Source organism: Siphateles boraxobius, unplaced genomic scaffold (assembly GCF_051911475.1).
Source record: "Siphateles boraxobius isolate OS27281-9 unplaced genomic scaffold, OSU_SipBor_1 7, whole genome shotgun sequence".
NCBI lineage: Eukaryota > Metazoa > Chordata > Actinopteri > Cypriniformes > Leuciscidae > Siphateles > Siphateles boraxobius.
Window position 1 is genome coordinate 8,812,729 of NW_027509197.1, and position 22,174 is coordinate 8,834,902.

General features: G+C 38.3%; 1 protein-coding gene across 2 annotated transcripts in view; it reads right to left on the reverse strand.

Moving 5' to 3' along the window:
* The window catches only part of col4a2 (collagen, type IV, alpha 2), a 162,544-nt gene that overhangs the window by 33,979 nt on the left and 106,391 nt on the right, over positions 1 to 22,174 (reverse strand). For both annotated transcript variants that reach the window (XM_077216667.1, XM_077216669.1), the window contains exons 5-23: positions 12,353 to 12,487; positions 9,871 to 9,915; positions 9,487 to 9,603; positions 9,247 to 9,315; positions 9,097 to 9,132; positions 8,933 to 8,986; positions 7,852 to 7,887; positions 7,668 to 7,709; positions 7,499 to 7,567; positions 7,344 to 7,388; positions 6,871 to 6,924; positions 6,661 to 6,696; positions 6,534 to 6,578; positions 6,381 to 6,435; positions 5,592 to 5,702; positions 4,340 to 4,486; positions 1,956 to 2,027; positions 1,629 to 1,777; positions 1,440 to 1,512 (exon numbers count right to left, since the gene is read on the reverse strand). In XM_077216667.1, the coding sequence (XP_077072782.1) occupies positions 1,440 to 1,512; positions 1,629 to 1,777; positions 1,956 to 2,027; positions 4,340 to 4,486; positions 5,592 to 5,702; positions 6,381 to 6,435; positions 6,534 to 6,578; positions 6,661 to 6,696; positions 6,871 to 6,924; positions 7,344 to 7,388; positions 7,499 to 7,567; positions 7,668 to 7,709; positions 7,852 to 7,887; positions 8,933 to 8,986; positions 9,097 to 9,132; positions 9,247 to 9,315; positions 9,487 to 9,603; positions 9,871 to 9,915; positions 12,353 to 12,487 (1,390 nt within the window). The remainder of the gene's footprint in view (positions 1 to 1,439; positions 1,513 to 1,628; positions 1,778 to 1,955; positions 2,028 to 4,339; positions 4,487 to 5,591; positions 5,703 to 6,380; positions 6,436 to 6,533; positions 6,579 to 6,660; positions 6,697 to 6,870; positions 6,925 to 7,343; positions 7,389 to 7,498; positions 7,568 to 7,667; positions 7,710 to 7,851; positions 7,888 to 8,932; positions 8,987 to 9,096; positions 9,133 to 9,246; positions 9,316 to 9,486; positions 9,604 to 9,870; positions 9,916 to 12,352; positions 12,488 to 22,174) is intronic.

The following is a 22,174-nucleotide window of genomic DNA, read 5'->3' on the forward strand; positions in this document are numbered from 1 at the left end:
CATTCACAAGAGGTTCGCTTTTTGGCGGCAGGGAGAAGTGTACCAATATCGGGTTCTTTCTTTTGGCATAGCCTTGTCACCTCAAACCTTTACCAAGTGCATGGATGCAGCCCTGGCTCCACTGCGACTCCAGGGGATCCATATACTAAATTTGAGCCAAGTCGCAGGAGATGGGGGTTCGACATCAAGATGTCGTTTTCGCTCACATCAAGAATTTAGTTTGCTCTGGGTGGATGGCAAACTGCTTTCCCTGAGGGCACTTTACATCCCACTTTACATGTCGAAGGCAAAGGCTGGAGCCGAGGGATTGGTGACTCCACTTTCAAATAGTGGAGTCCATATGGCAGGAGTTTGGCAGGGCAGAAGTGGACTTTTTTGCCTCAGAGGATTCAACACACTGTCCCCTTTGGTTTTCTCTCCATCCTCCAGCTCCTTTGGGTCTGGGTGCCATGTCACAGATGTGACAGGGAGTTCTGGTGAAGGTCTGTCAAGAGGGGCTGTGGTTAATTTTGGTAACCCTGTTTTGTCTGGCCTGATCTCTCCCTGACCAGGAGGGACCTTCTGTCTCAGGCTCGAGGGACATTCTTTACCCCCTGACCGGAGGTCTGGAAACTGTGGTTCTGGTCCCCTAAAGGGGTACCAGTTCATAAATTCTGGTCTCTCAACCGATGTTATTGATACCATCCTAAACGCTAGAGCTCCTTCTACTAGAAAGCTGTATACTCTTAAATGGCATATTTTCTCATCATGGTGTGAACAATGCCTTCTTGACCCAGCCGACTCCCATGTTGATTCAATACTGGAGTTAATTCAGTGCTGGAGTTTCTTCAAGAGCGTCTCCCAGTTGGACTGACACCTGCTACCCTTAAGGTGTATGTGGCCGCTATTTTAGCTTGCCATAACCAGACTGAAGGGGCTTCAGTGGGGAAGCATGTCCTTGTGTCCGGTTTCTTGCATGATGCTAGACGGCTGAGGCCTGGCTGCAACCCGCAAGTTTACTCATGGGATCTCTCTATTGTATTGGAAGGGTTGTCAAATGATCCCTTCGAACCCTTCGAGTCAGACTCTATGAAATTTCTGACTCTCACGGTAGCTCTGCTTATTGAAGTTGATGTTAATAAATTATGTTATTGAAGCTAATCAAGTTGATACCGCACCTTAGGCCTATGAGGTGCACGGGGTCTAAAACTGTATGAGGTTTTACTACAGTTTTAGGAGCCAATGGAGTTACGAGGTTTAGTCAAAGGCTCTTTTTAATACTTTACTTTGGTTAAATACTTGCCAAACCCACAGACAGATATAAAGGGTGACCAATAGTAATGATTTATGAAAAAAATAAAATAAAAGTGATGAAATACAGAGATATGGAGGTTCCTGCCGGACAGCGACAATATACTTTTCTGTTTGTGTCCTAAACATATAACGGCTGACTACTGCACCTTTCTGTGTAGCTGCTCTCATCTCTCCTTTTCTGCCTTTGGGTCCAGATAATCCTCTAGCACCATGATGACCCTGTAAATCACAAAAATCACAAAAGTTAAATGGATTTAATTGGCTAATGTAAAGATTTCATATACCTTGTGACCTAAACAAGGCATGACATCAAGGCATGGTTTATGTCTACTTACAACTACACCATCGACACCTTTGGGTCCTGCATCTCCCTGATCACCCTGCTGACCCCACTCCCCTGCAATTCCAGGGTCCCCAGCATTACCAGGAGGGCCCGTAAGGCCAGGCTGGGATTTTACACTGCATTCACAAAGACCATGGTCACCTGATCAAATTATAAAAACATAACAAATATAGCAGGATTAGCAAAGACTGAAAAATATCAAACACATTATCAAAAACATTCCCACAATGCCATGTACAACATGACATGATCTTGGCCATGCAAATAACCCTATCATTTTTTTAAAAACTTAAAGCAACTTTGTTTCCTCTTATCTTACCCTTTGGTCCCTTTTTTCCTGCATTCCCTGGACGTCCACGTTGTCCGTCTGGGCCTCTGAAGAAGTCTTTCACTGTATAAAGACACATTAATAGTATAAAAGTTGCCTACCGGCCAAAAGTCTGAACACTACTATTTTGTTTTTTAAAGAAGCCATTTATGCTCATCAAGGCTGCATTTATTTGATCTAAAATACAGAAAAAACAGTTGTGAAATATTACTACAATTTGAAATAATTGTTTTCTATTATAATATATTTTATACTATTATTATTTACTAACCCTTGATACTTTTTTCAGGATTCTTAGTCAAAAAAAGAACAGCATCTTAAAATAGAAATATATAAATATAAAATATATATTTTATATTAAAATATGTGATATGTTGATTTTTAATTGAATTGACACACTACCTTTTATTATTGAAAAATGAAATAAACATTTAAAAATTGCTGTCGAGCCATATAGGCCTATACTCACTGAAAGAACCATATTTATATATCGGTTCTCGAGCAGTCTGTGGAATATGTTTTACACCAGCGCATTTTCATTTTAAAACGCATAAACTTCGCTACGGTTGCGCCTGCCGTCCACACACACTACTCCAGAGTTTTCGATCTCTGAAGGGGTTTTCGACCTCTTCAGTCAAGTCCGAAGCAAGACAGTCACACGCAAGTGACGCAACCCATAGCAACGCATTATGGCAACGACACCTCAGACTGACAGAAACGTAAAAATAAACAACAATGTGTACAAAACTAAAGTAGCCTAAATTCACATGTTAATTATAATAATAATTACAATAAACATGTTAATAACAATATTATCATTGATATTTTTTTGAGCACTTTTGATTAATTTTGAAAAAGGGCTGGGGCTCGAGCACCCAAAACAACCTCCCCGTCTCACCCCCAAAACCCCCCCTCCCCACCCCTCCCTGCACGTGCCTGCACTTCCATCACAGTCATTTTGGCCATCACAGTCAATAATCCTGGGCTATTTTTTAAAGGGCACCAATTATGGCCCTTTTTACAAGATGTAATATTGGTCTTGGGTGTCCCCAGAATTTATTTGTGAAGTTTCAGCACAAAATACCCCCCAGTTAATTTATTATAACTATTTGAATGTGTCATTTTTGGGGCCTGTTTTGAAACAAGCTGTTTTGAGGCAGACGACCTTAAATGCAAATGAGCTGCTAATCCCCACCCTGCCGCTGGATGTGGGCGTAACTTGCATAACTATGGCAATTAACAGTCGGTAGAACCATAATGGCCGAGAGTGATACACCCGAAATTGTGTATGGCATTCGGCCGTATGTTTGAACCAGAGTCCGACCCAGATGACGAAGAGACTCCGGCTGAAGAAACACGATCGAGAATGGACCAGGATGTCTCGGAATGGTTATTTGGATACATTTATGAACTCATTGCGTTGTCATCGCTGTGCAACACACACACAGACACACACAAACTGTGATAACGTTGACGCAAATGTTTGAAAACACAAACACAAATACCAATAATAACAATAACAATATCTTAAAAAACATATGAAAACGTGTGGTTATTTAAAAGGTTTAAATTACATAAATCATACGACGACGACGACAACAACATTTGTTGTCGATGACTATTAACGTTACCTCAGAAATCATAAAATACACTTACTTCTTCAGGAATTGTCGTTGGATCGCGAACACTAGGCAACGATCCACCCTTGAGGATTAATTTTGTAGCAAGACCTGCTTTGAATTGACCGCCGTTCAAAAAACAGTCACTCTCAAAATGATTTGAGCAAACATAAACGTACTTCGGGAGTGTAAGAGGTGCATTTCCTTCATAAATAAAATCCACCCACTGCGTTTTCAGTGTCTCTGATGTCGGAAGCAAGTGCAAACAACTATGCGAAGTATTACAGCCCACAACAAAACACTTATTTTTCTTAGGAGGCGTTTTCTAGAAGGCAGCGCACATCTTCAGAACAGCGGTCAGGCTGTCGTTGAAACAACAATGGAGGATCAGATCACCGAGGGAGGTACCAACCACCAACCACACTGTCAATCAAACCCCTTTCCCATGTTCTACGTCACAAAAAGCTGAATCTTAGAACAGCTCATTCTGAGAGAGTGCATATGAATTATTGAGATTGTAAAAAAAACACTGGGTGCATTTTTATCATTCTAGGGTGGTTTTGCTCCCTAATGATGCTGAAATTTCAGCTTTGCCTTCAAAAGAATAAATAACATTTTAAAACATTTTTGATTAAATAAATGGAGCAAGGTGAGACTTTCAAAGGCATTAAAAAATCTTAACGACCACAAACTTTTGAATGGTAGTGTGTATACAAAAAGTACTTGCTTTATTAGCATCACACTTATCACACTTACATGATACCTTGGGTCCAGGTGGTCCCTGAAATCCAGGCAGCCCATCAGAGCCAGGCGGCCCAGGCTGAGTGGCAGGATTACCAGGTTCTCCAGCTTCACCTTTGCCTCCCTTTGGTCCCCGTGGTCCCTCTGGACCCAACAGATCCACTGTGGATCACAGAAACAATCATATCAGAGACAGAGTTTGGTTCAGAGTGGCAGAGTGGGTTCAGACCATACTAAATGTTCTGACCGCATTTGTGCAGGACAAAGCTCTGAGGACATCAGAAGTTACAGGGACCGATGGCAGCTGTACAAAGTACACAGCCTACATTGTAATTTAAATTTGAATGAAGAGTAAAACAAAGGCAGAACACCATACAATCTTATAGGTAGCATTATTTGACAGAACACCGGCACAGTAACTTCATTTTGACGCACGGCTAAACAAAGGCAGAACACCATACAATCTTATAGGTAGCATTATTTGACAGAACACGGGCACAGTAACTTCATATTGACACACGGCTAAACAAAGGCAGAGTACCATAACTCAATATGAGAGTTCCAAAACAAAGCCAAAGAGCGGTACCTGGTGTTACTTATCCACATGATAAAGGAGGTCTTGAATGTGCCAAAAATATCAATAACAAATTTTCAACCAAAAACCAAGTTACGGTCTTTTGCCTTTGCACGGCAGGATGCACTCTGTGTAAGCCGTCTCCTATGGTCCTTCCAGACAAGAAGGGGCAAGCAGCTTGCGCGGATCAGCAGCTGTGGCACTTTGGTACGGATTCCTATTCGGCGGTCATAACGTACGTAGAGAGAGACCGACTGATAGGGAATGTCTCGGTTGCATATGGTAACCCTCGTTCCCTGAAGGAGGGAACAGAGACGTACGTACAATCGCCATATCTGCTGCAGCCTGCTGGGGCAGCCAGGTCACCGGCTCGGCTCCTCAGCAAAAGGCTGAAGAGCAATCGCACCTGCTGCTCGTTGTGTGCCCGCGCTGCGTGGCGGAGCAGCTGTTGCGGGTGACTGCACGCCAGTGTGAATTCGCTCGTTTGGTTTTGCTCTAAGTGGATTGGCCTCTCTGGCGTGTTTCCTATCCGGTCTCTGTTCCCTTCTTCAGGGAACGAGGGTTACCATATGTAACCGAGACGTTTCTGTTACGATCGCAACCAACATGAGGGCGAATAAATAATGGCAGAATTTCCATTTTAGATTGAACTATCTGTGTTTAACTGTCAGACAAGGCTCAGTCGTGAAATACCTGGTTGTTGTTCAGATGGAGGGGGTCCTGGGGGACCTGGCTGTCCTTTAACACCCTTAGAACCATCATTTCCAATTAGGCCACGCTCCCCTGGAAATCCTGGAGGACCCACTGTATTAACAAGAAAAACAGACAGAAGCAAAGAAAGAAAAATATTAAGAATGTAGTAAAAATTAGACTGTGTATTGGAGGTTAGATTTGGACTACTCAAATGCCAACAATTTAAGGGGCCCTATTATGCCCTTTTTCAAAGACTTGATTTTGTTTTTGAGGTCTATAATAGGTTTTCATGGTTGAATGTTCAGAAAATATTATTTTTAACATCATTTACATTATTGCATCCCAGTCTGTCAGTTACGCTCTGTTTAGTTCCTGTCTCTATGAAGCCCCTCCTTCTGAAAAGAGCACTGTGGTTTGATTGGTCACTTGGTGTGTTGGTCAACCGATTCGAGGGTGTTTCGGAAATGTCACGCTCCTTACCATAACCGCGAGTTTCAACACACTGCTAACACAACTCAAAGGGGCCTCGACCCTTTTTTTGCATATGCCTCGGGCGGGACGTATCTAAATAAGGGATATTGTGACGTTGCCAGAAGAAAACTCGAGACTACATCGAGGCACTTCAGGGAGATCAGAAACAGTGTTTATAGAGAACAACTGATATAGAGAATAACTCCTTTTGGTGTGACGTTGTGCTTTGAAACTTTGCAGACTTTTTTCATTATCAAGTTAAGCTTGAAAATAGGACCCCTTTGAACAGCGGTACTACCAGTGGATTATTTTTAGTACCTCCATTATCTTCAACTGAACCTCCTATCAGCTCTCCGGGTTCTCCTCTGTCTCCCTGTTGAATGATGTGAATTTAGGTCATACAACTTATGATGCAGATTGATTCGTAAGGTATGACAAGATGTAGGACTAAATCAGAAATTCATTTATTACCTTAAGGCCAGAATGTCCTGGGAAACCTGGTAGTCCGGTGTCACCCTGTAGGAATGGAGAGAGACTTGAAATGTTTAAGTAAACACAAATGCTTTGCACTGTTGGGAAATTGATCAAAATTCCATACCGTTGGTCCTGGCCAGCCATTTAATCCTGGGTTTCCCTGTAATTAATAGTAATTGGTTACATATATATATATATATATATATATATATATATATATATATATATATGTATATAAAGGTTGAATATGTGTGCACATCCATGGGCTTTTTTTGCACATTTGCAGACTTTGCATAGCGTTAATAAAGAGATTTCAGCACTTAAACAATCGTACCCGTTGTCCCGGAAACCCTGACACACCAGTCTCTCCTTTCGTAGATGTATATCCCTGAAGCAATTGAAAAAAAATATATATATAAAGATTATCATTAAGTTATTGCCAAATCTCTTTGGGTTCATTCAGTGGTTAGTTACATTGACAGCTATTTTCAAGTCACAAACTCCTCTTGACTGTTTAAATGAGGAAAGACCATCTGTAAAACTCAAGATTACATTTCAAAAACATATTTCAAATCACCAATAAAATCAATGGGATCCAGCTACTCCGAACGTCAATCAAAAAGAACATTTTCACTGAAAGATGGGGCTTTTATTCCAACAACCACCACATTAAGCATTATAATTTCTCCCATTTTTTCTATAAGTGGTTTGTCTTCTTCTATTGTCTCTGACTATTCCACAAATGTAACCATCCTTGTGTTAAAGGAATGGAAAAATTGTGTGCTAAAAAGCTCAAATGTAACCTACCAAATCTCCTGGTTCACCTCTATAACCCTTCCGCCCCTTTTCACCCTGTTAAAGAAAACCAGAAAATGAACAGAAGATGAAAATTACAGTAGCAAGATCATTTTCTCCCCCTGAGAGAAAATATTTGTAATAAACTCAAATCATGTTCTTCCTGCCTGCAATTCTGTAATGTTTGGTCTTGTCAGCGAGTAAGTTCCTGGTGGGCCTGGCTCTCCAATGTCCCCCTGAGGTGAGTGTTTGAAATACAGATGAGTTAACAGTGCAGATTAAACACAAAAATATTAGTCTGACACTGTGATATATGACACTAAATATTTGTCTTACCGTTTCTCCTTTGAATCCTTTTAACAGTTTACTGCTTTCACCCTGTATAGAGGCGACACATGTACATTAACATAGATGTTAATTTACCCAAGTGACTTAATTGGATTGTGATGCCATAAAAATATATCTGTTTGAATGTAATTTTTTTTTAAATAAAATTAAGCAAAATTTTGTCTTTTATTACCTTTTGTCCTTTAGCACCTATACTACCAGAGGGACCCTGAAGAAAGATAATACAGTGAGAAGAAGAGATAGTAGGTTTGAAATAAAACAAGCAGTATAATTTTATGGCAGACGCTAAGTGCAAATAGTTATAGATGTTATTTAAGCTAAGTGAAAATAGCAGGACTTTCTTTGCACGAAGTGTAAAAATAGATGCTATTTGCAGTTTTGCAATAAACGTAAATAGTTGTTAAATGCTGTACAAATAGTGGCAGATACTTTTTGCACCTCACTCAGTCTATTGTAGTATATTATAAAACAGTATGCAATAATAACAACATTTTCAGTGTATGTGATTATTTTCATAAATGAATGCTGACTTATGCCGGGCGTACACCAAAGGATTTTCACAGTCCCAGACTAAAGACCGGCAGTCTTTAGGAATCTTACTGGAGTCTCGGCGCGCTCCCGTCGTCTCGATCGTTAAATGTGAGGTGATAATCTGCAGTCGGCGACCCGATTTATGCCAGTCTTTCTCTAGTCTTTCATATCAAACATGTTTGATATTATCGCAAGTCTTTAGTCTGAGACTAAAAACTGTGAACCCAAGTCTTTAGATGTGAGCTGATAATCTTATAAAGTATTTTCTAAATCTTTTCAAAGTCTTTAGGTGTACAGAAAGCATTATTGAGACATTACTTGTCCCTATCCCTTAAATTTACTCCTAATCCTACCATTGAACCTGTTGATCAGCAGAGGTATCCTCGAAAGTCAATGAAGGGCGCCATGGTTTTGAGTGTGGTAATATGAGCTGCACAAGTCACGCAAGGACATCACATCCAATTACAATTATATACCAATTAAATACCCATTAAACACTTTATTCTCACTAATAAACACCCGTTAGGCACTTTTTTTTCACCTTTTGAATATATTTTGATTAAAATAATTTTTTAGCTGATATGTGATAAGAAAAAGGAGAATAATTAGTTCAGAAAAAAGCAGATTCCAACTTGGGTCGGTGGTGACAAAAGCTACTTTCCACTCCACCGTTCGTGTTATCATATAGGTGTCAGACAATGTGATACAACAAATAGACTCACCCAAGGTCCTTGATATCCTGGCAGTCCACTGTACCCTGGGTTACCAGTTGGTCCCTGTAAGAGTGAAATTAGATGTTTTGGAAAACACATCTATCCCTTCAACTTTTCAACCCTGATTGCTCAGTTTCTGATATAACAAAATGAATAACGAAAGTTAAACTTACCAAAAATCCTGGAACACCTGGTGGCCCTTGATCTCCCTGTAATACAACAGAAAAATGGACAAAGTGACAGGACACCATTCCTATTTAATTTTTTACCTAAACTAAATGAATTGATACAAACTGCATTTAAACTAGTAAAGTTCCTCTTACCTTGAATCTTTCCATATAGACCCACAGCTCCAAAGGGTCACCCTTCTCCCCCTTTATTCCTGGCCGACCCTATACAGAAGGTAAATGTTACAGATAGGCAAGTACACAGAGACAAAGTAATTGAAAGAGAGTGCGAGAGAAAATGAAATCGTTATAGGTTAGATGGGTCATGTGTGAGTTATGAATACATTCTGTCTCAATTATTCACTCTGTGACACACAAATAAATGAACATTCATACTGATATTCCAGGTCCAGCATCGAATCCTGAAAGGCCCGGCGTTCCTGAATCTCCCCTGGTTCCATTACAACCATCAGCTCCTGGTTTCCCACGAGGCCCAGATGGACCAGGGTGGCCCTGATGAGAGATAACCAATGACCCAGAATTGGTGAATCAAAAACTCACAATAAAAACTGCATTTAGAAGTCTAAGGAAAAGTATTTATGATATATGAACTATATTATTTAGAAGGCTTGTTTATTTCTGTGATTCGTTTTAATAAATGAAACTATTTATTGAACATTGGTGTATTTTGTCATATTGCTGTTGCTTTATGATTTTATAAAACTCTGCTTCACTTCACACATCTAAACATAATATTGTTGATATAAACAAAATACTTACCGGAATACCATTTGCTCCATCAAACCCTGGAACCCCCACCATTCCCTAAAGAAAGACCCAAATACATTAGCTTTTCACTTTTTCTGCTCTTGAGTATGTTTTAAACAGAATGATAAAGTACAACAAGATGAAGATGGCTTAAGTAAAAAAAAAAAGAAGTATCCTTAATTGAATTGAATATGCACTTGAAGTGTACATTAGATCAGATGAAGATCACTTTCAGATGAAATAAATTAAATATAAGTATTGAGTAACATACTAAGTACTTATTGAGTAACATACTAAAACACATAAAAGTAATTTATTATAATTGTACTGTAAACTGTAGTTGGTTATTCAATACTACATTTAGAAGTTAAAATATTATAAACTAAATTGCAAATTCATCATAAAAAAGTGTAATTACAAATATATAAGGTTCAGTAGAATAAAGTATATTTTAGTTTACCATGAATGCATGTCAATAAATTCGGCAGCATTACATTAACCATATTTAAAAAACTACAGAAGTAATTATGAAATTACATATAAAGATTAGGTAGGTAGGTCAAAAAAGCACTCTAAAGCACTCTGTGTAATGTGTGTGGTTGCCAACATGCAAGATGAAGAAGACGAAAAGGTAATCCAAAAAAACTCAGCCTTTATTTACTAAACATAAATATGCAGGAGATTGCGGGATTAAATAGTAAGAACGCTAACCAGACATAAAGCAAACGAAAACTGACAAATGTGAAAAACACAGGGCTATAAATACACAGGGCCAACAAAGGTAACTAGATGAGACACAGTTGAAACTAATCAGAAACAAAAGAAACTAACTTGGGAGTAATCAGGGAATAAACTAAGGGGCTGTTTACACACATCACCATTTTCAACTAAAAATGGAAAACTTTTTTGGCCGTTCATTTACGTCAGCTGCGTTTTTGGGGCCAGGAAATGCAAACTTATGAAAATAGGTTTCAAAGTGCAAGTTTTTGAAAAAGATACCTGGCTGTATTGTCTCCGTAAACTACAAAAATACAAATTTGTGAAAACGGTGACGTCATGTGCGTGTCTATTACGTGTTTATGTCTACAGGGACGCGTTTCTTTACAAAGTCACATCGCCAACTACTGGTCTGGCAGCATAATACAGCATTTTTCGTCGATTCCGCAGATTCTTGTGAACGGGATAGTTTTGACATTGCTTTTGTTTATGCAAGGAAAACACAAAGGAATAACTTACAACTTTTTAGTGCATTGTTGTCATGTAAGCGTACACTGAAAAAGAATACAGGAAGCAGAAACACGGGAACAATATGACAACAAAACTGAACACTGAGCAACTCTGACACTCTGCATTTAATATAAGTTTAAACTATAATATATTTCTATTTAATTGAAATTAACATTTAATAGGTGTCCGAAAAAATTAAGTTTTCACTTAAGTATACGGTAATCTTTTTACTCTTTTTCCGCCATTTGTGACACACCACTTCCCAGCCATTGTTTTCCCGGCAATCCATGTTTTCACTATTATATGGTAGGGGGGCACTATTACGCATCTTCTGAAACAGTACAGGATCTCCGGATCAAAAGACAGGCGAAGAAGAAGAAACTATTTAAATGAAACTTTAAACAGCACATAAAACAAAACTGCCAAACATTAACGAATAAAATATCGAACCAGGAAGAGGTACAGGACTGTACAAGCATTACGGTGTTAGTGGACACACAATCTACTCCATCTGTGTTTTGATCAACATTCTGAATCCAATACTGACTTAGTCTTTGACCAAAACATGATTTTCTCAGCCTTTTGGTCAAAATTTAGCTTTTTTTTTTTTTATGAAACGTACCCACTTGCAAGAGTTGATAAAAAAGAATGCATTAAGCTGGAATCAAATGTTTTGCATGATATTCATACAACAAAAATATTCTGGGGGCAATGAAAGCTTTGGGAAAATTATAAAGATAAAAAAAAAATCCTGGTGCTGGCTGCCAGCGCTGGGAAAAGAATGAATGTAAATTATTTTGGCAACTCTTGAAAGTATTAATTTTTTAAGTTGATGTACGTTTACAAGAGCCTATGCGACCACCAGACCGAATGTGATGTAATCTTCAAAAAATAAGAGCACAAGGGGAGAACTACCAACTACCATAAAATGTTATTTTTTAAACACTATTCCTGTAAAATGGGTTGTTATGAATACTTATGTCTGAAATATTTTTTTTATAATCATTACATAATAATTTAAATTTATTTGCCTTTATTCATTGCCTATTCATTCATTTTACCATGGTGAATAAATGAGGGTAACGGCTTCTGCACGGCCAATTTGAAAGTTTAATGCAATTGCCATGGGATGAAAAGTAACAATAGTACATGAATGTCGGAGATAGTGAAAAGGCAGCTTAAACTCTAAACCTATTGTATTTTAAAAAAGCATTTAACTAAGTCCTTACATAACAGCAGAAATAGAGAGCAGGACTGAGAGACTCACCACACTTCCTTTTGGACCCATAATGCCTCCTTTGCCATGGTCGCCCTTCTCTCCTTTAGAGCCCTGGAGACCAGTGTCACCTTGTCGCCCATTAGGGCCTGTGTGGCCCTGGGGACCAAGGGGTCCAGGCAATCCCTGCAGTTCACATACAGAGGTAACAATTAGTTTAAATTACATATAGAAGAGGTACATTTACAATGAGCAATCTTGAAGTTTTAGAACATAATATACAAGTTATATCATAAAAGCAAAAAAATAAATAAATAATAATATATATATATATATATATATATATATATATATATATATATATGTATATATATATATATATATATATATATATATATATATATATATATATATATATATATATATAAACAGTAATGTGTAAACCTCATTTACACTTAAGACCACGAAGAAGTTTCTCACATGCATTAAACAGTAGTATGGAACGTTGCAAAAATGCATAATGCATTTCGTTTCACATACCTTTTAATAGTACACAGTATACAGTGCAAACTGCACACTTTTTAGTAATAAGTAAACTATTCAATTTAGAACATAACCCAGACATCTTTTACATTTCAAAACATGCCCACCAGATGGCAAAATAAATGAATAACAATATGACTATTTTTTTATAACACATTATAAAGCTCTTTACCACCATCCAGTGCTTCCAACACCACACTGCATATATGAGTGTATGATAAATTGTGGAGTAGGCCTACACATGTTGAGTTTTAGTTTAAAACATGTGATCTGAATACATTCGGCTGAAACATGTATTAGTCAAACTGTAGAACTATGTGATAGTTCTGTGGATGTGTGATTTGTAGTCTGTCCTATTATCTGTAGATCTGACTGCTTCAAATCTAAATGCAAACTGTAAATGCAATTAATGTTGATCAAATTATATTTTTCAGCGCAGTTTTTGTAAATGGAAAATGGCAATGAAACAAGATTGTGTTTGTGTTTATGTCTAGAGATTTGTGTGGGCAAGAACTTAAATCCAGTGAACAAACCGTGTTCTACTCTGATGGGATAGATTGATAAACAGACGCCCTGCAGTCTCACGCACACTTGAACCCCCTGCCCTGCCCCTAATTCACAGTCAGCCAACTGATCTGAGACCCAGTTAAGAGTGCAAGACTCTGTCTGATCAAAGACAATTCTATGTACTGGATGTCATTCACACAAAGCACATCCACATTAAAAGAGCATAAAAAAACATTTCAGTTTAGTAGCAGCATCTGGGTAGTGTGCTGATTATTTGAGAAAGAGATTTGATAAAGTCTCTTTCTCAAAGATAAAGTGGAGTTGTTCCTCCACTCTTCCATAAAGCTCTGTATACACTCACAAAATAAAGGTTCGATAGGGTCTTTCACAGTAGGAACTCAGTTATAAGGACAAGCCACCAGGGCGTTTGCCCGAGAATTAGATGTTCCCCTATAAGGCTATTTTCCTGGTTGCATTCGCAAAACCAGTAGGAACCTTGAAGTGATGTAAGCCGGCTGACAGAGACATAATTTAAGCGCAACATTCAATAACTTTAACAGCTCCGTAGCATAAAGGTTGAGAAGTAACTTGACTTCGGCACCGGTTAATTTTTTTGCTGTTTTCTTTTCCATGTTCATGGAGTTAGTTCGTAGAGTAAGTCTGTAAACTATGTGTTCACACGACTTTTTAAAAATGGCAGAGGCCGGTGTTTCGTATGGCATGTGTTTTGGCCAATCAACGTACAATTACGTCACTGGTAGTTCCTTCCTATTGTGCTGTGTTAGACCCTAATCTGAAGGAGATAATTTTGCCCCCCAAAAAGGCATTCTTATCACTTAAATCGTTCCCAATTCCTGCTGTGCGAACACGAAAAAAAAAAAAAAAAAAAAAGGGTATAGTTCTAGGAACTATGAAAACGATCCTCCGGTGTGAAAGCCCTTTTTATTACCATCAATGGTTCAAAGAACCACATCCATGAAACCTTTTCATTGCACAAAGGGTTCTTTATAGTGGAAAAAAAGGTTCTTTAAATTATTAAACTGTTCTTTACACTGAGAAGAAAATGATTATATTAAAGAACTCTTCACTGAAAGATTCTTCATGGAAAATGAAAACGTTTATTTAATGGCTTCTCTACCAAAACATCATTTTAAACCTTTATTTTTTTATTGCATCATCAATTCAGGCATTATTATTATTATTATTATTATTAATATTATACACTAGGGTGAAAAAAAACAATCTGAAATGTCAACCTCTCCATCAATAATGATGCAGTTTTAAATGACTTGGAACTAAAATGTTGCACTTGCAATCATGTATGAAAGATAATTTGTATGTTTCATATTAAACAGAGCTTAAAGACTGGTTGTGACATTATTGGCCAGTCATTGTTTTTAGAAGAAAATAAGACTAACACACTAACATTCACTTAAATATGAAATGATTGTGAAGGGGGTGGATTGGAATCCACTGCTGCTTCAATGTATATGTAATGATTGATTATAATTAAGGTATTAATCAATATTTTTCCTTCTAAATATCAAATGAGTTGAATGACTTCTCTGGAGATTTTACTTTATTTATATAAGTTACCAGTGTGATTACTGAAATGTTATTTTCATGTATTCTTTAATGTCTGTATTTGATATCTGAATGCAGTGCTTGCTTATTTAACCCAGCTTCCAGAAATGAAATAGGGACTTGTTTTGTGTTTGAGAAAGGTCTTCAATGTGTTAAAACATAAAGGGGTCATTGAAGCCAATAGTTTAAGGGGCCATTTCTTTGTTAAAGCCTTTCTTTCCAGTTAAGACTAAAGTTTAGCTATCCTTGAGAGAAAGAACGCATTATCTTGATGTTTTGAGAGGACTCTCCTGTTTATAGTGAGAGCCTGGCCAAATCCAACCTTGGAAAAGCTGTGTGTCGGTGTGTGTGTGTTAGTCTTCTTGGTTACAGGTTAAGGAACCACTGGCATTATTGGAGATTGACTGAGTTGTTGTTCTGGACATGCTGGCGCCCAGCAACCCAAATCTGCGACCTGGAAGGTCATGACGTGCCTAACTTCAGCTGCATAATCGATGGAGATATGCTTCAGTCTATCTGTATATGTGTGGAAAATTAATGTGTTTATCTATTTCATAGCCAATGAGAATCATTCATCCTGTAAGCAATGACGTAGCTTAGACCTTGGAAATCGTATAACTGCTGTGATCTTTGTAACTGTAAGCGGGGCGGCCTACGAACTCCTGTGCGAGTATTGAAGCTGACTTCTGCTGATGAAACTGCAAACTATCTTCAGTAAATATTTTCTTTAATTTTTTATAATTCTGACTCTGGGTCTTCATTCTTCATATCTGGTTCTGGGTCTTTAACTGTACACCCCTTACAGTTTGGTGGAGGATGCGGCGGGCAATCATTCCGTGGTGACATCTCTGGCAAATCAACACACAAGGTAGTAAGCTTTTATTAATTGTTAGGGCTGTCTGACTGGAAGAGATTTTGAAGGAGAGCGGGAGAGCCTTCACTCCAATGAGGCGAGTGAAGGAGTAAGTTAATTATACTGCTGAGAGTATAAGAAGTCGCTGAGAGCGTCGTTAAGGGTAACGGCAGCAGACAGCGCAAGTGAAGCGTGCTCTGTAGGGGCCCCGCTGGGCATTAATGGTGTAGCACCACCCCAGCAGAGTACGTCCCTGGACGAGAGGTCCAGTGGCACCGTAAACCTGCTCAATCTCTTCCATCTCAGATAGGGGATCCCCGAATTTAGTAAACAGGCAGTTAGGGATACTAACAAAAATAGGGTTGTTTGCCAGGGATGCATCAGGAACGATCCCGAGAGAAAAAAAAAAAAAAAGTTGTGACCCAAATTGGCAAGGACCAGTATAAGTAACTGTGATTTTGGAGTATACTCTGCAGTTTCATCACGGAGAAGCCAAGCTGTGTTGTTCAAAGATCGCCGCCTCCATTTCTGCAATGACTTCAGGTGAGTTTGAACTGTTATTAAGATATGGCAGACAAACTGAGTAACTTGATCAGTAACCTGAACAGTCCTGAAACTAATAGTGAGACAGAAAAGAGCGAACGCAGTAAGCAGCTGTGCTCTGAAGCCCTCACTTCAGAGAAATCTGCAGAAATTATTAAGTAAATGGTTGTCTTGATAAGTTTTGCTTCTGTTTGGAAATTTAAACAACAACTTGACTGGCTACAAACAAACAAAGAAACTGAAAAACTAAAATGTTTAGCCTTCTATTGCTTACGATGATTACAAAAAGCAAGTATATTAAATTATGGGTCGAAGATCATTTCCTTGGACAAGTGTGACTAAAGTTAAACAGAAACTTTAAAAAAAAAACCTTAGAGAATGTTGAGTGATTTTCAGTGCAGCTTATCAAAATTAATGTGCTGCCAATGATAATGATGAAGATTATGATTCGGCTATTGTGATTGAACCCGCCACTGGTGGACTGTAAAAGAATACTGAGAACTGCTTATCAGCTCGGTTTGCATTCCTGTTTGGGACACACTGCTTCAGAGTTTGCAGTAAGTTGGAGCCGACAGAGAGTGTTTTAATTGTGGTCAGCAGGACCATCTAACATGTAACTGTAAATGCCCACTGAGAAGGTGTTTGAAAATGTGATAGTGACACATTTCTGGTAATAATGTGGGTTTGAAAGTAGATCAGTGTTTATATAACGATATTAAAGTTTTCGTCTGAGAAAGAGTAAGAGATAAAAACAAGGTCAAAAGATTGAAGTCTCAAAGTGAATCCTTTTGAAGAAAAGATCTATAATAGTAATTTTTATAAGTGAACTGATGAATACAAGTTAATGTAAAATTACAGATAATAACTAAAAAAAAAATGAGTTGCAAATTGTAAAAGTAACTAAAAGGATGATTTAAAATAATATCTGCAAAAGATGTATGTGTATCAAAATGTATCATAAGCAGAGCGTGATAGTCTCGTAAAAGTTAGTGTGAATCCTAACTGGAGATTGATAAACTCCAAAAAAAAAAAAAGAAAACATTTTTTAAGTCAGATATTAAACTATGGTAATTGAGAAATTAACAACTAAAATCGAGTACAGTAGTACGGTTGCTAAAATGTAAAATGTGTAGAAAGGCATTTGATTAAACAAACAGCTTGAAAAGTGTTGACCAGGAAAGAACTAGAATCTGAAGTTTTACTTTCAAAAGATATGCTTGTGATTTGGCTGAAACAGTTTGCTTATCTGAATCTGGTGTGTGCTGTGGCTGAAAGTGCCAGTGCGACAGACTCAATCTGAGTGGAAATTTGTTACGTCTAAATTCCCTGGTGTATGGGCAAAGGACAACTATAAAATTATGTTTATTTGAAAACGTATGTAATTTCTGGCAAAGAGGCCTTACGCTGGGCTAGAGTTAAAATATGGTAGATAAAGTTTGATGTTAGAAGTTTATGAGAGGGCAGTGTACCAGTCTTGAATGCCTCAGAGTCTCTCTCATTCAATGTCAGCTAAAAGCTGTTATCTGAGCCTGTGTCATAAGTGATAATAAGCTATTTATAGTAAAGCACAGTGTTTCAGTTGAAAACCATAGACACAGAGATGTTAAAAGAAATCATTACCATTCAGAGGGCAATTTGTATTTAAATGTTAAAAATGTTAAAAGTAAAACTGAATGACTTTAAAGAAGTCTTCAAAATAATGCAGACCTTACAAGATGGAAGTGACGTTTTTGATTAATTTATTTTAGGACCAGTAACTTCTTTGTCTCATTTTAGTGTCCACCATGGAACAGGGCCGATGGCTCCGGCTACAGATGTAACAGTACACTGAATAGACGGATGTGAGCTAAATTCACTGAATCTAAGCAGTGCTAGGTTGCTGCTTTTAAGATGTTAGAAGGATTTTAGTGATTAAATACTGCTGTTATTAACCTGTCTCCCTACGTTAACACTATTAGGCAGTCCAAAATGGCTCTGGTGACTCTTGAATGTGCTTTTCCTAAGCTCCAGAAAACAACTGATTATGTTGGAGAAAACTGATTTGGTAATGGGAGGAGCGGTTACCAGTGAGCACGAGGGTGATTTCTCAATGACGGGTAAGATCTTCTTTGGCCTAACAGAGGACAACCTAAGGCAGGGGGTCACCGCCGCCACTGGGCATCTCCTGAAGGAGGTGTTTTATGTGAGATGGGTATGAGAGTCGAGCGGATGGCTGTGAAGGCCGCAGCATCCTTATATCATTCAGGGGGGGGATGAAGCTGTGAGAAGTTACGGCAGTCTGACCCAGAAATGTAAGTTCCTCTATACCACTCACCAGAAACCGCATACATTGTATGGCTTGTTTTTCATTGTGACAAGTGTCTGCAACTATGCCAGGGGACGACACCCTGAAGAGAAGAAAATTAAAGATAAATAGATAACGGGAGTGGGCTTTCAGGAGCCAGCTGATTCCATGAGGTGATTGCCGTTATTTGCTGCGGAGACAGTAACAAAACTTAATTATATGAGGGACATGATGTTGGTTGCCAAATGGGCAAGAAAAATGTATAGAAGAGTTAATTTTGAGCTTATATGTCTATAACATAGTTTTAACTCGTGAAGGTCTTTGGACATGGTGGTGGCTAAAGATGAAGACAGCTTTGTAGATTTGAGAAAAGTCTGGATAATAAAGCTGAATGGTAAAAGGTTAATGTAATGACTTTAATATCACATTTTGTCTAAATTACAGTCTTAGGAGGCTGTTGAAAAGATTATTTGTTTATAGTGAGAGAGACTGCTTGAGTGGAGGAAGGGATGGTAACTGTGTCTGTCTTTTTGTTATCGGCCTGCTAAAGAACAAAATAGTGATAATGAACCAAAACAACCCAGCTGACTTTTCTAAGATGAAATGAGTAATGAACAATACATGCTTTGAAATGGTTAAAAGACTATGTAAAAGTAGGTAAAAAAAAAAAAAAAACTAGAGGAAAATGTGAAGTTTGAAATCTAATTTAAAACTTAAATATTTTTAAAGTAAAAAAACAAAACAACGAACATTGATAATGAGCAGTTACGTGTGTCTATTATGAGTGCGTGTGATGGTGACTGCACTTTATGTCTTGTATGTGTTAGTTTGGGGTACTATTATTTCCTGATTTTGTGGATATAGTGTCATTAACCTCTGGAATGAGTGTTTTATCATTACAGATGGGTTAAGTGAAATGACAAACTTTAAAGAAGATGAAAAGACAATACAGAACATGGGACAAGCTTTAATTGAATTGGTTTTCCAGCTCTGTCTGCTACTGGTAATTGTGAATACTTTTGTCATGTATGATGTTGATTTGAATTACTCTCCGGATTAGTATTTTATATAAATTGGAATTGTGAAGTTGAAGATTGCCGTCCATTATGGGGTAAAAGCTCTTGTCTAAATTCAACTGAGGGTCTAAATTTGAATAGACAACTAGGTGGGATCATAATGGTAAACGTAAAAATAATAGATTTGACGGCAAAAAGAGACAAAGTGACACATTGGCTAAGTCACTATCCAAATTATCCAGAGTGAGCTCCCTCATTTTTATGAAAGGCCGGTGGGCAAACAAAGGAGGAGTGAATATAACTTCTAAAGTTTTATTTCTCAATCCATTAAATGGATGTATGACATTAGATGTGTAAGAAAACTACAATTTAGTTAAATAAAGGTTAAAAGTGAAATCAGCTACAGTATATGGCTGTCTTAGGGGTTGAGATCTGAGTAACTTGATATTTTGGTTTCTGTAAAACTGTAAAGATAAGTGGGACTGAGACAATACTGATTATATTTTTTGGATCGTCAGACTAACCATTTGATAGAGCAATACTGTGAGAAGTAGTTAACGAGGGAACTTTAAGTGTCACTAGGCTGACAGTGGTGAGAGACTCAATGGAAGAGGAAAGTGATGCAGAAGGATCAGTTAAAAGTTGTATCAGTTAATTTGATGATGAAACCAAATTAGCCACGATGAATAATAGCTGTGTAAGACATGTAAAGACAGCTATGTCCAAAGGTTCTGGAGATCAATATTGTAGTATGTGGGATATTTTGTTAATATTAAGTCATTGAAGGGAAAATATTGTTTGTTTTATAAAAATTAACCTGACAGAGCATGCGTCAGAAACCTAACATTTTGAAGCAGCCTCTTTATGGATAGACCAGATGTGGTGTTTAGGACTCCACATTGGTCTAAAACGGGGGACTGAAGGGGGTGTATTGGAATCCACTGCTCCTTTAATGTATATGTAATGATTGATTATAATTAAGGTATTAATCAATATTTTTCCTTCTAAATATCAAATGAGTTGAATGACTTCTCTGGAGATTTTACTTTATTTATATAAGTTACCAGTGTGATTACTGGAATGTTATTTTCATGTATTCTTTAATGTCTGTATTTGATATCTGAATGCAGTGCTTGCTTATTTAACCCAGCTTCCAGAAATGAAATAGGGACTTGTTTTGTGTTTGAGAAAGGTCTTCAATGTGTTAAAACATAAAGGGGTCATTGAAGCCAATAGTTTAAGGGGCCATTTCTTTGTTAAAGCCTTTCTTTCCAGTTAAGACTAAAGTTTAGCTATCCTTGAGAGAAAGAACGCATTATCTTGATGTTTTGAGAGGACTCTCCTGTTTATAGTGAGAGCCTGGCCAAATCCAACCTTGGAAAAGCTGTGTGTCGGTGTGTGTGTGTTAGTCTTCTTGGTTACAGGTTAAGGAACCACTGGCATTATTGGAGATTGACTGAGTTGTTGTTCTGGACATGCTGGCGCCCAGCAACCCAAATCTGCGACCTGGAAGGTCATGACGTGCCTAACTTCAGCTGCATAATCGATGGAGATATGCTTCAGTCTATCTGTATATGTGTGGAAAATTACTGTGTTTATCTATTTCATAGCCAATGAGAATCATTCATCCTGTAAGCAATGACGTAGCTTAGACCTTGGAAATCGTATAACTGCTGTGATCTTTGTAACTGTAAGCGGGGCGGCCTACGAACTCCTGTGCGAGTATTGAAGCTGACTTCTGCTGATGAAACTGCAAACTATCTTCAGTAAATATTTTCTTTAATTTTTTATAATTCTGACTCTGGGTCTTCATTCTTCAAATCTGGTTCTGGGTCTTTAACTGTACACCCCTTACAATTGTATCTACATTATGTCACGGTTTATATTTTCATTGTCTCCTTTTAGTCTCGTGTTTCTGTTGTTAGATGTGTGGGTGTGTGTGAGTGGGCGGCTCCACTCTCATCAGATCTATTAGCGATCAGCTGATCGCAATCATCTTCCCAGCTGCTACCCATAATCTGTCCCTTTAAATACTCACGGAACTTTCCTCTCCTTGTCAGATCGTTGTTTGATGTTCCCCGTGTGTGATCCTGTTCCCGTCATCGTCTCGTCCTGTTTCCAGTCTGGTTCCTCGGTTCTTCACGGGTTTGGATTTATTCTTCACTTCATCACCACGGCACTTCACTCGGGATCACTGACCATCTTGTTCCTGCGTTACCAGCCTGTTGTGTGTGCTCTGACTGTGTGTGTGTGTTACACAATTAAATGAGTTTTACTTGCATTCTGCTTCCGCATCTTCTGTCGTGATAGAACGATCTGACCAACGATGGAAGCAGCAGGTGAATCTCCGTCGCTGGAAGGATTCGTCCAGGCCAGTCTTCAGCGTATGGACAGTCAAGAAAGAAACCTTAATGATACGGCGCGCGCCGTTCAGGCGCTGGTAACGCAGGTGTCCGAGCTCACCCAGCAAGTACAACAGCTACGAGCTCCCACTGCGCCACCCGCACCAGCCGTTCCCCCCGGACCATCAGAGGGCGCTTCCC